Source organism: Colossoma macropomum, unplaced genomic scaffold (assembly GCF_904425465.1).
Source record: "Colossoma macropomum unplaced genomic scaffold, Colossoma_macropomum, whole genome shotgun sequence".
NCBI lineage: Eukaryota > Metazoa > Chordata > Actinopteri > Characiformes > Serrasalmidae > Colossoma > Colossoma macropomum.
In genome coordinates, this window is record NW_023494800.1 from 4,790,644 (window position 1) to 4,806,030 (window position 15,387).

General features: G+C 39.4%; 1 protein-coding gene across 1 annotated transcript in view; it reads right to left on the bottom strand.

The window, feature by feature from the left end:
• jmy (junction mediating and regulatory protein, p53 cofactor) overlaps window positions 1–15,387 on the bottom strand; it is a 54,607-nt gene that overhangs the window by 17,001 nt on the left and 22,219 nt on the right. The window contains exon 2 of the mRNA XM_036587742.1: window positions 14,608–14,781. Coding sequence (XP_036443635.1) covers window positions 14,608–14,781 — 174 coding nt within the window. The remainder of the gene's footprint in view (window positions 1–14,607; window positions 14,782–15,387) is intronic.

The following is a 15,387-nucleotide window of genomic DNA, read 5'->3' on the forward strand; positions in this document are numbered from 1 at the left end:
CCCACCATACAGCCACCGTGCACCTGAACCAGGGGTCTCAAACTACCGCCCCGTGAGACCGCTTCGTACAGCCGGTCACAAATTTACGATTTATCCTTAAATCCGATCAACAAACCATTTTTTCACCCTGCAGCTAAATAAATATATCCGACGGACAGATTTGCTTCACCCACCAGACACCACGGCTAGTCACCCCACAAGCTATATAAAATCAGCTTAGGCTGGTGCTTATGTTATTAAAAGCAAAAATAAAGATCTGCATGGAGGATGAACCATTGAAATAAAAATCTCACGCAGCATGAATGCTGCACAATGTGCTGCTGGAGTTTTTAAACACCTCAGTGTCACTGCTGGACTGAGAATAGTCCACCAACCAAAAATAAACAGCGTCCTGTGACCACCAATGAAGGACTAGAGGATGATTAGCTCATACTGTGCAGCAGCAGATGAGCTATCGTCTCTGACTTTACATCTACAGGGTGGACCAACAACGCTGGTGCGTCTAATAAAGTGGACAGTGAGGGGACACAGTGTTTAAAAACTCCAGCAGCACTGCTGTGTCTGATCCACTCGTACCAGCACAACACACACTAGCACACCACCACCACGTCAGTGTTACTGCAGTGCTGAGACTGATCCACCACCCAAATGGTACCTGCTCTGTGAGGGTCCATGGGGGTCCTGACCACTGAAGAACAGGGTAAAAGGGGGCTAACAAAGTATGCAGAGAAACAGATGGACTACAGTCTGTAACTGTAGAACTACAAAGTGCACCTATACAGTAAGTGGAGCTGATAAAATGGACAATGAGCGTAGAAACAAGTCATAATGTTATGCCTGATCAGTGTACACTTACACACACACACACACAGATATACACATACATACATACATACATACATACATACATACATACATACATATGTCCTAAAACAACCAGCGAACATATATTTATTTATATGTAATGCTGATGATGGTACAAAAGCAGTAAATCAGAAAAACAAAATGTTTCTTTCTATTTTGCTTTACATTGCCTGTATCTCTCTATAATGAATGGATCTAAAAATTACATTTAAAAACCTTCTCACAACTATCATAAACATGTCTCAGGCATTAGGTAATGTATTTGTAACCATAGCTTTCTGTGAGGCATTAAACTCTTCAGTCTTCTTCTTCTACACACTCCTGGTTTCCATCACGACCACTGTGAACAATTCTGATTCAGTTTCTCTAAAACAAAGCATTTCACATCAAACCACTCAGAGTTTACATCTCAATGATATAACCATGTAGAACTTTAAAAATTGGTGGAATTCCCCTTTAAATGCAGCAAAACCCAGCTAGCATGTATATATATCAGCGACTATAAGGAACTGGAATGAATCCACAAAGGCATATATATATATGGTGTGTTTAAATGAGAAAATATGATGTTAAAATTCATACTTGGACTTTTTCCCCTGCATTTTTCCAACTGGCCATTCTCAAAAAAGACCATCCAGTCAGGTGCCCTAAGTAAGAGTTTGAGACTCCTGATCAATTACTAACCTTAACCTCAGTAGCAAAATACAATATTTTGGCTCTTTTAATAAAAAAAAAAAACAACAAATAACACATTTTTCTTTTAAAAACTGACCAAATGCCTGACTTTTTATAAAGTTCACGCACCATGAGGACATTTGGTTCTCACAAAGTACTAAATACAACACAGCACTCTTATAGTAAGTTCTGAAGGCTACACATATCCTGCCTTTCATCCAGTTCACACTTCCTGCTTCTATTCCAGACAGCCCACATCTTTGTATGTAAATAAACCATTTTCACCATGTCAGTTAAATTTAAGTACTCTGGCCACATAACAACTGTTGACTCCTTCCTCCCGGTGCTTAAAATAATCCACAAAAAAATATAGGGAAGGTTTTGTCTTAGAAAATAAAGAACTGACTTATTTTAAGAAGTCTCTGTTGATTGGCTGTTCTGAACAAAGTAATGATACGTCCCTAAGTATAGCTCATAGAAGAGGCATTTGGAATTGGCTCAGATACTCAGGCTCAGACTTAACAAAGCCTAAATGTTACTGAACAGCTGCTGGTGAAATGGCTGTTTGACCACAAATAGCAGGTGGTCACAGTGTGGGGCGTTTATCGTTGTGGATGTGTGTGTGTATGTACATGTGTGGGCAGGGGGTGGAGGTGCTGATCAGGACACTGAGTGCATTTCTGTCCATGTGCATGTGCTCTGCTGAGTGTGTTCTTTTTGTGTACACAAAGCAAATGTCGAAAGCATGTTTTCCTCACACATACAGTACTGTGCCAAAGTCTGAGACCACCCTTGATTTATTTCATTTCCAATCAAAAGGGCTATTAAGTAGGTTATTCATATTTCAGGCATCATTTCTGAAAAGACTAGATATAAAACGATCCACCTGGGTAAGAAAGGACAAAGAAAAAACAGGAGCTTCCAAAACTAGAGAAACCGGATTCCTAACAACCACCTGAAAGACCCGGTAGACAACCAAACTGCCCCCATCAGATAAACAGCACTTAAAGCTCTCATCTTTGAGAGAGAGGAGAAAATCAAGCTGCTTCAGATCTGAAAACATCCACAAGTGTTTCTGTCCATCCTTCCACTGTGAGAAGACGACTCAGCGCTGTGGGTCTGAAAGGATGTGTAGCTGTTCAAGAAGAACCTCACTGAGAAAAGGAGACGGACACATCAAACAAAGAAGCTGAACAATGGACTGACCACCCCAGGGTCCAGACCTCAACATCACTGAATGTGTTTTAAATTATTTGGATCGTGAGAAGCAGAAAATGAAAAACCAACTTTAAAAAACTTAATTTTATTGGTGTGGAAAAATATCCCTGCAGATTTCTTTAAAAATTTTCTGTTAAATATACCCTACAGTGCAAAAGTCTTAGGCACTTAAGCACATTGTTTTGCAAAAAAAAAACAACATATCATTAAAAAATACAAATGAAAACAAATACAGATAAAAGTAACAAGAATGTTTTTTAATGAGTAATAGAACAACAGTTTGGTTCCAGATTTCTCAGCAAAGCCCCCAGCATTTATATGCAGCATCTCGCTGTTCTCAGAAGGAAACCTCGTATCTCCATTTTTGATGTTTTTCAGTTTTTGACATAATTTGAAAATGACTGTTTCTCTTTACATTGTACGTAAATTTCATGATGAATGGACCAAAAGAAACGGCCCAAAATGACTTGGAAAAAAGTCTGGTTCCATTGACTTACATTAAAAGTAAAGTAAGTTTTTCCTTCTCCTGTAAAGTTACCATTTTGGAGATACAAGGTTTTCTTCCGCCCACAGCGATTTGTTAAATTCTATTAGCAGCACACTTAAAAAAATAAATAAATAAATAAATTAAATTAAAAAAAAAGCAGGTATTGGATAATTACTGTAATTAATACTGGGGTGCCACAAAGAGATTTTTAGAGATGGTTAAACAATGCATACACTTCCGTATGTAAAATCACTGCTTACAGTAATAATTTTATATGCATTTAACGTAATATTACTGTTTTGTAAGCAAATAAATGCAAACAGCAAAGATAAATAGCTTTTTAAATCTAATTTAGGCGCCTAAAACCTTTGCACTATATTGCAGGTTTTCTGCTTTTCTCGAGATGCTGAAAAATGAATAACGTGTAATTAATGGCTGTTTTAACTGAATTAAATAAACCAAGTGTGGTCTCTCACTTGCACTCTACTGTACGCGGTTCAAGATTTTGGCATGTACGTCTGAGCTCAATTTTTTCTGCTACTTTTATTCTCATTGACAGCATGTAAAAGACATGCAAATACTGCTGCCACCTCACATGCGCACACATACATACTCTGTACACACACACTGCTGTATTTACATTACACAACCCTGAATCATCATTTTAAAAGAAGAACCAACCGTCTAAACTGAAAATGACGCTTATTTGCATACACCTTTGCCAGGTTTGCACACAGTTGTGTGTGTGGGGGGGTGTATTTGTGTGTTAGGGTTATTAGAGTACACCAAGGCCCAATCCAATTTCTTATTTTTACCCCTATCCCTTGTTTTCGAGTGTCACTTTGCCCTTAGGGGGGTAGTGGCTGAAATCTTCCCCTATGAAACAGGACCCTCAAATAAAAAGAGCATTACTTCATTAACAGCTACTAGCGCTGCTCTGTAGGCAACCCTGCCAGTCTGCAGTGACAGCAGAGAAAGGTAAAGTTCAGCTCCTCACTGCTGGGTTTTAGTTACATTTAGGGCATCATATACCTTCAAATGGTGGGGGGGTGGTTATCGTAATTTTTTTAACTGAGAAAATTCTCACATTATGTGTTTCTTTGGTCGCTCGCACCGCCGTCTTGCCGTTTTTCTTTTTTCTCATGACACTCTGTTTGGAGTGAGTCTCTGAAAAACCTCCGTTTGGAGGGCCATGTAGCCCTAACAGTTCGCCCTACCCCTCTATCTCAAATAAAAATCGGGACACCCTACCCCTAGGCATGAACATGCAAAACAGTGGGGTAAGGGCTAAGTGGTAGGGGCGAGGGGTGAAATGTGAATGTGCCCAAAACTTGTATGATGTATGATGTAAACATTGTTTAAAAAATCATTCACTCCCCAGTCTATACAGTGCATTAATTCAGCCTGGACTGTTTTGAATGAGGCACAATACAGGATAGCCAGTCAGAACAGAGCTCATTTACATACATCTGTCTTGAAGGCTGAGTAGCCAAAACAACCTGTTTAATTCTAAGTGATAAAGAGGGGTTAAAAAATGGCAGCGTAAAATGAAGTATGACTGGTTTTGGTACAAAATGTAGAGTATGGGCCCTTTAAATTAATTTAAACTCACAGCTATTGAACAGCATACAAAGTGTTTTTTTTTTTTTTTTGCAAACGCATTCTAAGCACAGCTGAATATACAGAATATAATGTATTATCATGTCTATAAAACTGTGAATGGTTATAATAACAATCTTATAATGTATAATCATATAATGTATATCACTGCCTACAAGTTTGTGTGTTGTACTTTGTCTACTAAATAAAATTAACTTATTAAAACATAATTAAATCATAATAAACCCTAAAATAGAGCTGGGAAATATGGCAAAAATGTAATACCATGATACTTCAAGAGGTTTCACTATACGTGATGAGTCACAATATTATTTTTTTCTGACATCTGGTAAGTTGAAACAAAGTAGTGCCACATTCAGAAATACTAAAAACTACAAACTAATATCAAAAACTATTAATCCACATGCAGTGCCCTCTACAAATACTGGCACCCCTGGAAATCATGAGCAAAATTAACTGTACCAAATATTCTTAAATACTTATCCTTTTTGATCTTTCATTCAAAATATTAGCAAATATCTAACCTTTATTTAAGGTATAATGACAAAGAAAAAACTACATCTTGTCATGAAATAAATATTTTTCTTAAATCTATATGTGCCACAATTTTTTACAGCTCATTCTGCTCATGATTATCAGGCATAAGGCATACTGATATTTGTGGCACTTTACATACTGTGCTACACTAAATCCAGTTATACAGGACTAACTGTGCTCTCTTTGTAATCAAACATGCATTTAAAAAGTGAGACCACTGGTGGTTCCAAAACGCACTTCGTCATATTCTTCATAACTGTCTGAGCTGTAACTGTGTTCTTTCCAGTCAAATAGATGGGTGATGTGATTTTAAACCCTTATAATAAAAGAAGCTGAACTCACAATTTTTTTTTGTCTACTGAAAGTCGACCCATTTTTCCACAAATCTGGGCTATAAACTATAAACAGATGGCGTCTCTTCAGTGATCTGCTCTGTAAACATTATTTTTATAAAATAATACAAAGAGCGTCTAAGATTTTTGGCTTTCAGCAGTAAATTGTAAGCATACAGCAATATGTGTGATCATAAAACACGTTCTGTTAATTTGAGGGGAGCTTTTACAAAAAATAAATAAATAACTAAATAAACGTACACTTATTTCATTCAGTTACTGGATAATTTGCCTTATGATTTGGTCATGTAAATTCAGATGGAAAAACCAAAATATACCCTGGTGAATAACAATGCTATCAAAAACTGAGCACAATGATTTTTATTAAATATTACACTACACTGCACAAATGGCAGTTAAATAAGACTACACTCTCTTTGTAATGAATCATACAGTTGGTCATCGTTCTAATGCACTGATATCCACAATATGCTCAGAAAAGCGTACTATGATGAAATTTATCAAAATATCATCATATTGCCCAGCCTTACAGTGACATATAAGCAGCTTCTGCCACAGATTCTAATAAACTGAGGAGCATTCCCACTGTGCTGTTGATGTCCTCTGGGAAGGGCACAGTCACTCAATAATAAATGCCAGTTCAGCAGTTAAATCTGATATGAATAAAGTCATAACAACGTCTGGGAGCCGTGGCTGCAGTTCAGAAACGGAGGAGCGGAAACTTAGAGGGCATCACCCTCCACAGACTCCGCAGAGGGAGGCCTAAAAACACTGTGTTTCAACAATAATTAACACCCTCTACAAATATAGAATCAGAACTTCAGAGGAGGATGATTTGGATCTTGGGATGAGGGTCAGACGTGGTCTCTGATGTGAGAATCTTTAGCGCTAGCAGTTCTTCTGCCTGCAGAATCAGCTAAAGGAGAAGGCAAGGGCTTCGGAGAGCAGGCCAGAGCGTAAACGAGACCAGAGCCACTGCAATGGCCAGCTGTTTCTGGCTGTGTGCCACCTAAGAGAGCGCAGATCTTTACGCCATGGCTAAAACCTCTTCTACTGGCAGGAATCCTGATCGAAAACAGATTCACCAGTCTCTGTGCTCACTGCTGAGCAAAGAGCTCACAGGCTAACTAATCCACTACAGAAAAATAAACTAATAAACAAATAAAAGCACAGCAGCAGGTCTATGGCGGAGAACACTGCTGGCAGGACGGCTAATCCACACCAGATTCACCCTCATTTTAGAATGACCGTGCTTGACTGTGGAGAGCTGGCAGGCAGACGAGGCGAGCGCCGAGCTGTAGCGATGTGCTGCACGTAGAGTTAAAGGGAAAGGCATGCTCAACACAGAGCAGCACAGAACAGCAGAGCGCTGGGTAAAGCATGTGGAACAGAGGAAAATTATCAGTCAAATCAGCCTCACCTGGTGACCTGACCTCAGAGAGAGAGAGATGAGAGGAGGATAGAGAGGATGAAAGAAAGAAAAACAGCAGATACACACCGATCAGGCATAACATTATGACCACCTCCTTGTTTCTACACTCATTGTCCATTTTATCAGCTCCACTTACTATATAGGTGCACTTTGTAGTTCTACAGTTACAGACTGTAGTCCATCTGTTTCTCTGATACTTTCAGTGGTCAGGACCCCCATGGACCCTCACAGAGCAGGTACTATTTGGGTGGTGGATCATCCTCAGCACTGCAGTAACACCGACATGGTGGTGTGGTGTCAGTGTGTGTTGCGCTGGTCTGAGTGGATCAGACACAGCAGTGCTACTGGAGTTTTTAAACACCTCAGTGTCACTGCTGGACTGAGAATAGTCCACCAACCAAAAATATCCAGCCAACAGCGTCCTGTGGGCAGCGTCCTGTGACCACTGATGAAGGACTAGAGGATGACCAACACAAACTGTGCAGCAGCAGATGAGCTGTCGTCTCGGACTTTACATCTACAAGGTGGACTGACGAGGTAGGAGTGTCTAATAGAGTGGACAGTGAGTGGACACAGTGTTTAAAAACTCCAGCAGCACTGCTGTGTCTGATCCACTCGTACCAGCGCAACACACACTAACACCCCACTACCACGTCAGTGTTACTGCAGTGCTGAGAATGATCCACCACCCAAATAGTACCTGCTCTGTGAGGGTCCATGGGGGTCCTGACCACTGAAGAACAGGGTAACAACAAGGGGGTGGTCATAATGTTGTGCCTGATTGGTGTATGCAGGCTAAACCCAGTCATGTTTGGGAACATTCCAAACAACAATTTAACATCTTGTGCATCCAGCCAGAAACTTTCTTGATAAGGCTGAAAATTCTGAAGCCTAAACAATCAGATCACATTGAACAAGCTAATTATTTCTATAATACATTTTGCTACATTTTGTCTTACTACACAGATCACACACACACACACCGGGCCACTAGCAGTAAAGCTGTGAATGTAGCCTTCTTTTACAAACATCTATCACAATGTTTTCTACTGTTTTGATGACGTCAACAGGATATTCCAATCTAAAAAAGTTAAATAATTATTCATTTATTATGAGGGAGTGATATGAACTTATCACAACTTCTCACAATATTTTCCACTGCTTTGATATTCTGATAAATTTATGATAGTATAGTAATAATTATAATTATTATTGTTTTAATATTATTATAATTATTATCACTACTACTCCAAAATCTCACAGTAAAGCATTGTATCATTGCAATTATACTACAAATTCTACCTGTAGGTTTAATAACGAATAACTTTAACAAAATAAAAAATAAATTTTTATTGACATTTGTGACATAAAAACTGATTAACATGAAAGTTTGTTTATACTCCACAAAGAAAATTAGCTCCGATCTCACGCTGGTGCACATAAATGCTACTAAAAGTATTGCAACACACAAAAAAAAGGCCGGATTTCTACACTGGAACACAAAACACAACATAAAATGCAAAAAAAATGCAAGCTAATCAGCTGATAGCTTGAACTAGCTATGCATTTTAAACTGAAACTTCCAGCAGACTAACAACATCCTTTCAAACATTAGAGCTCACTTTTCTTCACTTGATGGATTAGTTTCTCATCTGTTTTTGGCTAGTTTAACTGTGCTTTGACAAAGATGACAGATGTAACCACAGTTTTAAGGTGAAACATGAGCGTGACGTGACGAAATGTGTCAAAAACAGAAGCGGAGCATCCGTCAAAAAGAAGCTGGTGTAAACAGTGTTATCGATTAACACTGGAGCGTTTTTGGTTTAGTTGTTGCCGCTCCCTTGCTTTCTTTTCTTTGTGCAAATGTTAAAATGTCTCAGGTAGCTTTTTCAGTTGCCTTAAAAATAACATACATACATACATACATACATACATACATACATACATACATCATCTAAACCGCTTATCCTTCTGGGTCGCGGTGGGGTGCTGGAGCCTATCCCAGCTGTCATTGGGCGGAAGGCAGGACACACCCTGGACAGGTCGCCAGTCCATCGCAGGGCAGACAGACAGACATACACAATCACACACACACACTCACACCTAGGGACAATTCAGCAAGTCCAATTGGCCTGACTGAATCGAACCCAGGCCATTCTTGCTGTGAGGCGACAGCGCTACCCACTGCGCCACCGTGCCGCCCTAAAAATAACATATTCACATAAATTAGTATGTTACTGTGACAAAGAAAGCTCATTTTTCCACATTTGCCAAACTTACCACTCTATCCCACCTTCTAGAGTGGGTTTTACAAGCTGATTTGTCCTTTGTCGTCTTGCACAACAGGTAAAGGTATAAGCTGAATGTTTTGCCAGTCCCATACAGAAGCAGGTCAAGCGTGAAAAAATAAACTCACTTCATGCAGGCACCCCATACTCAAATTCGGCAAGTGGCACTCTGCAGTGTAGTCGTCTCTTCTCATGTAAAAATGTTCTTTTATTGAGTTTATAAGACTTACTGAAGCTGTTTAAAATGATGTTTACCTTGTCTGAGGGCTGTTTTGGACTTATCATGGTATCCACAGCCTGTACTACTCTCAGAATAGTAACCAGACCACAGCTTGGCATCCAGGCTATGTGTGAAAAATGGATAATTACACAATGAGCAGTTACACAATGAGCAACACATCACTACATCAGGAATAAGACTGAACTAAGACACACTGTCTCTGCCTTTAGTTACACTTCGCCCAGCTACAAAACATGAATCCACAGCAAAACAATATTGCTCTTCGTAAAGTGAGCAACAAACTGAGTGGAAAAAGGCTAACTGTTTCAATTTCTATATGCAAAATAGTGCTTAAAAAGAGATGAGAAAAGAGAACGAAGGATCAACAGCCAACGCATTCCAACAATGAAACTGGATCCGCGTAATCAGTTAATGCGTTTGGCCTCCAGTCAATGACAACTCACATCGACCTCTGTGTACAGTGCACCAGCTTTACAGAGGACCATGTTTGTGTGCGTCCTCTGTAATGTGTGTGTTGTATACCAGCATTACAGTAAAACAAACTTAACCAGGCTCCACTCCCGTAATTAGCTTCACTACGCATAATGCTGCTGACAGGCCTTAAACACAGCCAGCAGGAGCAGCTCCAGCTGATTCACAGCCTCCCTGCCTACACAGACATTACTGTTATGATGGGAACTGAATTACAGCATTCTCAGCGTGAACCAGTGCACCACTAACACACATTTCAGACAAAGAAAGAGTGAGAGAGGAAGAAACAAAGGAGAACAACAGTAAAGCCAGAGAAAAGGTCTACACAGTAAGAGAGAGAAAGCTATTCTGTATGCTCAGCAAGAAAAATGCTAAATATTCAGATTATTTTGTCAAACAGAACAAAAACGTATTTTTTGAGAAATGTTTTTGGCAGAATTTTACTGTGCTGAAAACAAAACCAAACAAAAAAGGGCCATAAATGGTCGATGCCATAGAACAGGGGTCGGCAAACCCAAGTGTTTTAAGAAGAGTCTTTCTGTCAAATCTCAACAAAAACCTAACCAGATTTCATGTCCATTTTATTGAAGTTACGTTTCACCATCTTGGCTGTAAACATGTCTCAGTATGTGGTGACGTGCTAGTATAGGCTAAAAAAAAAATAATATAAACGAAAAACAGACTAACTTTGCTCTGCTTTAAGCTTCAGCTCAGCTATAGCCGCCTTTCTGACATCTCCGGCAGGAAACGTTCCCGCAAAAATAGAACAGCTTCTTGCAAAATGCCTCTTAATATTTGACTTTTTTACAAGCTTAAGTCAGCTTGTCATTTGCCATCTCGTACAAATTTTCCCGTTCCACCTTAAATGGTGCCTGAAGTGCCAGAATGTTGCTAACTATGTAGCTAGCTAACTGCTGCACCATTTAAGGTGGAACGTGAAAATTCAAATAATAAGATGGTGAGCGAAGCGGACTTCAGCTTGACTTTTTAGTGTTTGACAGTTTCTTGTTGCAGATTAAACGTATCAGGAAACCAGCTGGAGTGATTATAAATGCAAAAAAAGTCCATTCATGCCAAAATTATGGTTAGCTACTAGCTAGGCGAGACTATTCTGTGTTGCTATGGTGATCAGCAGTCTGTGCACCAACCTCCAGGGTTAAAGGGTGAATTAGCAGTTCTACATGAACTCCAGTGTTTAAGACCATTTATTGTTAAACTGTGTTGAAGATCAGCAGAGCTTTATTTTACTGTAAAGGAGGATTATTTTATTTTTACCTACAAATCTAATTCAGCTGTGGAGCCACAACAGGGCAGTAAAAGAGCCCCATGTTGCTGACTGCTGCCACAGAACAATGCTCTGTGTGTTTGGTTCCCTACAGAACATTAAAGACAACAGTTATTGGTCAGTGGTAACTGCTGCAAAAATTGAACAAAGATGAACGTAAATAATTAGGGATGATATTACATTCATAGCACCAAAAAGCGTTCTTCTATTGTTACAAGCCTGTCATGGTAACCTTTTTGATGCTAAATAGAACTCTTTTCAAAAAGGTTCTATATAGACCCATCACATTCTCCATCCATCTGAAGAACACTTTGCAATCATGCAAAGGGTTCTTTGAGTGTTCATGGTTCTATACAGAACCATTTTCTTTACTAAAGAACCATCTTATTTTAAGTGTGTACTCCAGAAGAACAGACAATTTTGCGCTACTAAAAAGTGTTTATTCTATTCCTTTTACTGCATTTTTAATGCTACTGAAAATAAATGTTATATATTCTATGTAAGCCTAATCCAAGTATGTATAAGTCTCAATTTCTGCATTTTACAACCGATCAGGCATAACATTATGACCACCAGTGGTCAGGCCTCCCATGGAGTGGTCTGATCCACTCGTACCAGCACAACACACACTAACACACCACCACCACCACCACGTCAGTGTTATTGCAGTGCTGAGGATGATCCACCACCAAATAGTACCTGCTCTGTGAGGGTCCATGGGAGGCCTGACCACTGAAGAACAGGGTAAAAGGGGGCTAACAAAGTATCAGAGAAACAGATGGACTACAGTCTGTAACTGTAGAACTACAAAGTGCACCTATATAGTAAGTGGAGCTGATAAAATGGACAATGAGTGTAGAAACAAGGAGGTGGTCATAATGTTATGCCTGATATATATATATATATATATATCGGAATCAACCTCAGGCCAGAATTCCCATCGGTGCATCCCTTTATTTGATGTCTCATTTCCACCATCTGGGCCCAGTTTTCCAAAAGCATCTTAGTGTTAAGATCATCTTAAGTTGTAGAGAGAGTGCTCACTGTGATGCATGCTCTCTCATTTCATTCTCATCTCTTTTTGCGCTAAGATGCTTTTGGGAAATAACTGCATTATGCAAGATATCAATTATACATGTGTTAACCGTACAAACAGATAAAATCGGTACAAATCAGATAATTTATTTTACAATAAACTGTTGAATGAGGGTCAACAATGAACAACAGCTTAGGTAAACACTCTGAAAGCCGACTTGGCACTTTAGCTGATCAAAACCTAGTAAGATCTAAGGGGGGTAGAGGGTGTTAAACCACATTAGAGCTGCTTAAGCTGATTAATAACACTAACACAGAGAACTCAATCATTTTACCCACTTCTCAGTATTCTTTTTGTCTTTTTCATCCTCTCTAGTGCACTGTATGTGGCTGCTGTCCTCCGCCCTGTTTCTTCCCTTCTCTTCTATCCTCCATCTCCAGCTCTGCATCATTCTCCCACTCTCTGTGTTCCAGACCTCAGTTACTGTCTGCTCTTAATAGCATTACCTCAGGGGCTTATGGGGGGTCACCATGACAACCCAGAGGGAGCAGGAGGTAATGGTCACTTAAATTAAACAAAGAAACATGTCACCATGTTTTGAATGAGACACTCGCCAGTCAGAAAGGCGGATTAAAGATAGAATTCTGCAGGTCTTTCAAAGGAATGTGTCTGGAGAAAGTCCTTGAGCAGTTCCTCAGCAGAAGAATGTAGGACGCGTTAGGGCTGCACAATAAATGCTTTATTCGTTATTGCAGCAACGATAGGACAGGTGGCTCAAATATGCAAAAGAGCCCTTTAACAAATCCAACAACATATTTTATGATGTGCTGCGAGAATCCTGATCGATCTCAGACTTTCCAGATGAGTTTCTGTGGGTGTTCTGATGAATGAAGGCATTTAAATGATCCAACAAACAAATATTTTGGTCAAAATAAAGGATGCCTGTCTCACAGAGTCCGTTTAAATTAGACGGGTCTCCTGACCAAGTTTAAGCTTCACAAAACCGAACACATGCAGCTGCGTTTAACTCATTTCTCAACAGTGGTTAACAACTTTCTCTGTTAAACCAAGTTAAGATACTCAACCTGTGATTAATCCTTCTGCACATGTTGTTACGACAAACAGCCAATCGCAAGAAGACCATGAGGACGAGTCCGGCAACTTACTTTTCAAAGAAAAGATAAAGAAGTCAGACTATGTAAATATGCTGTAAGAATGCTGAAAAATACTGTCACTACTGTTGTGCCTACTGGACTAATACCTGCTGTATGCTTTACATATCTAACATCGCTACTAACACTGTGTTTACTAAATACTGTGTATATCCTACCTCAGTAACTGCTGTGCCCACGTATGTTATCTGACTGCGTTCACTCACATATCACAGCATGTTAAATAACCTTTGCACCTTATTCTCACTACTGCATGCTCAGAATGAGTGCTGTGTCAGCGCTGCACTGTCGTGTCTAATGTCTGTTTTATTTATCGTATTTATTGTATTGTTTCTAGGTTACATTTTTTTGCATGTTTGCACTTTGTACTGTCTATTTTGTTCCATGTTGTTCCTGGAGGAATGTAACTTCACTCCACTGTGAACTTGTACATAGACGGAATGACAATAAAAGCCTCTTGACTTGACTTGATATCTGTGAAGTATGAAATGGTACCTTCTCTGAAAAGCAGCATTTTTGCACATGATTGATGCCACAAGTGTCACAAAGAAAAAGAAGTGACCAGAAAGAGACTGCAGCGGTCCACCTCTGTCAGTGGGCTGTCCCTGATTGGTCAAAATCTCATCCTGATGGCTCCAAGAGCAGGTTAGGCATGCAGCATTAGTTGCCACGGTGAGAAATAATTAGAATAAAAACTGATTCACCATCACAAAACAGAAGATAAAGGGTTATACTGAACTAAGCTGAAGTGAGCTGGCCAAACAACACGTGAGTCTTCTTGAGACAGAGCCCTGATGTCACATCAAGCATTTACTAATGTATTTTTAATGTACTGTTAGATACATGTAGCAACATAATCATCATATGGTATTTTGGTTTGTGCAAAGTTGTAAATGTTTGTTTAGCTGTGTTCATGTCCTTTTCTGACCTTTATTTGTTGTCTGCGCAGCATGGCGAGCTCCCTCATGTCTCTGAAAGGCTGCAGTAGGTAGTGGTACAGCTCGGTGGTGGCCTCCACCAGGTCCCCATATGCCTCGTCCTGCTCTGAATACAGCTGCAGCAACTCCACCATGCTCTCCATCCCACGCTGCTTCTCCAGCAGCTACAAAGAGAAAGAGCGAGAGGGAAAACATCAGTACAGTGAATAGCTTACAGTTTATGTCAGCTGCTATCAGGCCATCGATGAGCATCTGCAGCTGACCGTCACCCACAGCTTTGGAGGTGTATTCGTCCCTTGGAAACATGGCCCTTGTCAGCATCCTGTAAGGGTGGCCAGTTTTCTTATACAGTATTTCATTGCTGAATTGACATGATGAATTGATTTTATTTTTTTTATGTGCCACTTGTGCATTTTGTTCCAACTTTTCAGACAAAAAAAATCATGAAAATGTCTTCAAGTGCAATATTATTTTTTGGGGATGCATCAATATGGGAACTGTGAGCCAATGGCAATAGCCGATAATTTTTCATGAACATATCTGCCAACATTGATACGTATACATTTATAAAATGTAGAAAATAATGTAAATCCACCTGGATTAGCATCACAGATAAATTTTATTTATTTCTATTAGAGATTCTGACTCACTTTGATATTTGAGCATCTGTAAGAGTTCATGAATGGAAAAAAAGAAAAAAGTGTAACACAAATACAAAACTTTCATTTTTTACATTTCTGATAAAACATAAAAATCGGTGTTTCACTGAA